General features: G+C 75.2%; 1 protein-coding gene across 1 annotated transcript in view; it reads right to left on the bottom strand.

Annotated features, from left to right (window-relative positions):
- Positions 1 to 159, bottom strand: part of SRP14 (signal recognition particle 14kDa (homologous Alu RNA binding protein)) — a 3,422-nt gene extending 3,263 nt beyond the window's left edge. The window contains exon 1 of the mRNA XM_010291341.1: positions 49 to 159. Within this exon, the coding sequence (XP_010289643.1) occupies positions 49 to 159 (111 nt within the window). The remainder of the gene's footprint in view (positions 1 to 48) is intronic.
- Between the last annotated feature and the right edge of the window lie 51 nt (positions 160 to 210).

The following is a 210-nucleotide window of genomic DNA, read 5'->3' as shown; positions in this document are numbered from 1 at the left end:
GCCCCCGCCCCCCGCACCCCCGCGCCCCCCCCCCCCCCCCGCCGTTACCGCAGGCCGGGCTCTCCCAGCTCCGCGGGAATAGCGGCCAAGGAAAGGAGAGCTCCCGGTTTCCCCAGGCCGAAGCTGCAGCACTCGAGGTCCCAGCCAGGGGCGGCCCATCCCGAGGCTCCGAGTCCGGACAACGAGGTCCCCCCAAACACACCGCGGCTC

This window comes from Phaethon lepturus, unplaced genomic scaffold (genome assembly GCF_000687285.1).
Source record: "Phaethon lepturus isolate BGI_N335 unplaced genomic scaffold, ASM68728v1 scaffold20977, whole genome shotgun sequence".
In the NCBI taxonomy this organism is placed as follows: domain Eukaryota; kingdom Metazoa; phylum Chordata; class Aves; order Phaethontiformes; family Phaethontidae; genus Phaethon; species Phaethon lepturus.
Note: the sequence above shows the minus strand (reverse complement) of the source record. Positions and strands in the feature narration are given on the sequence as shown.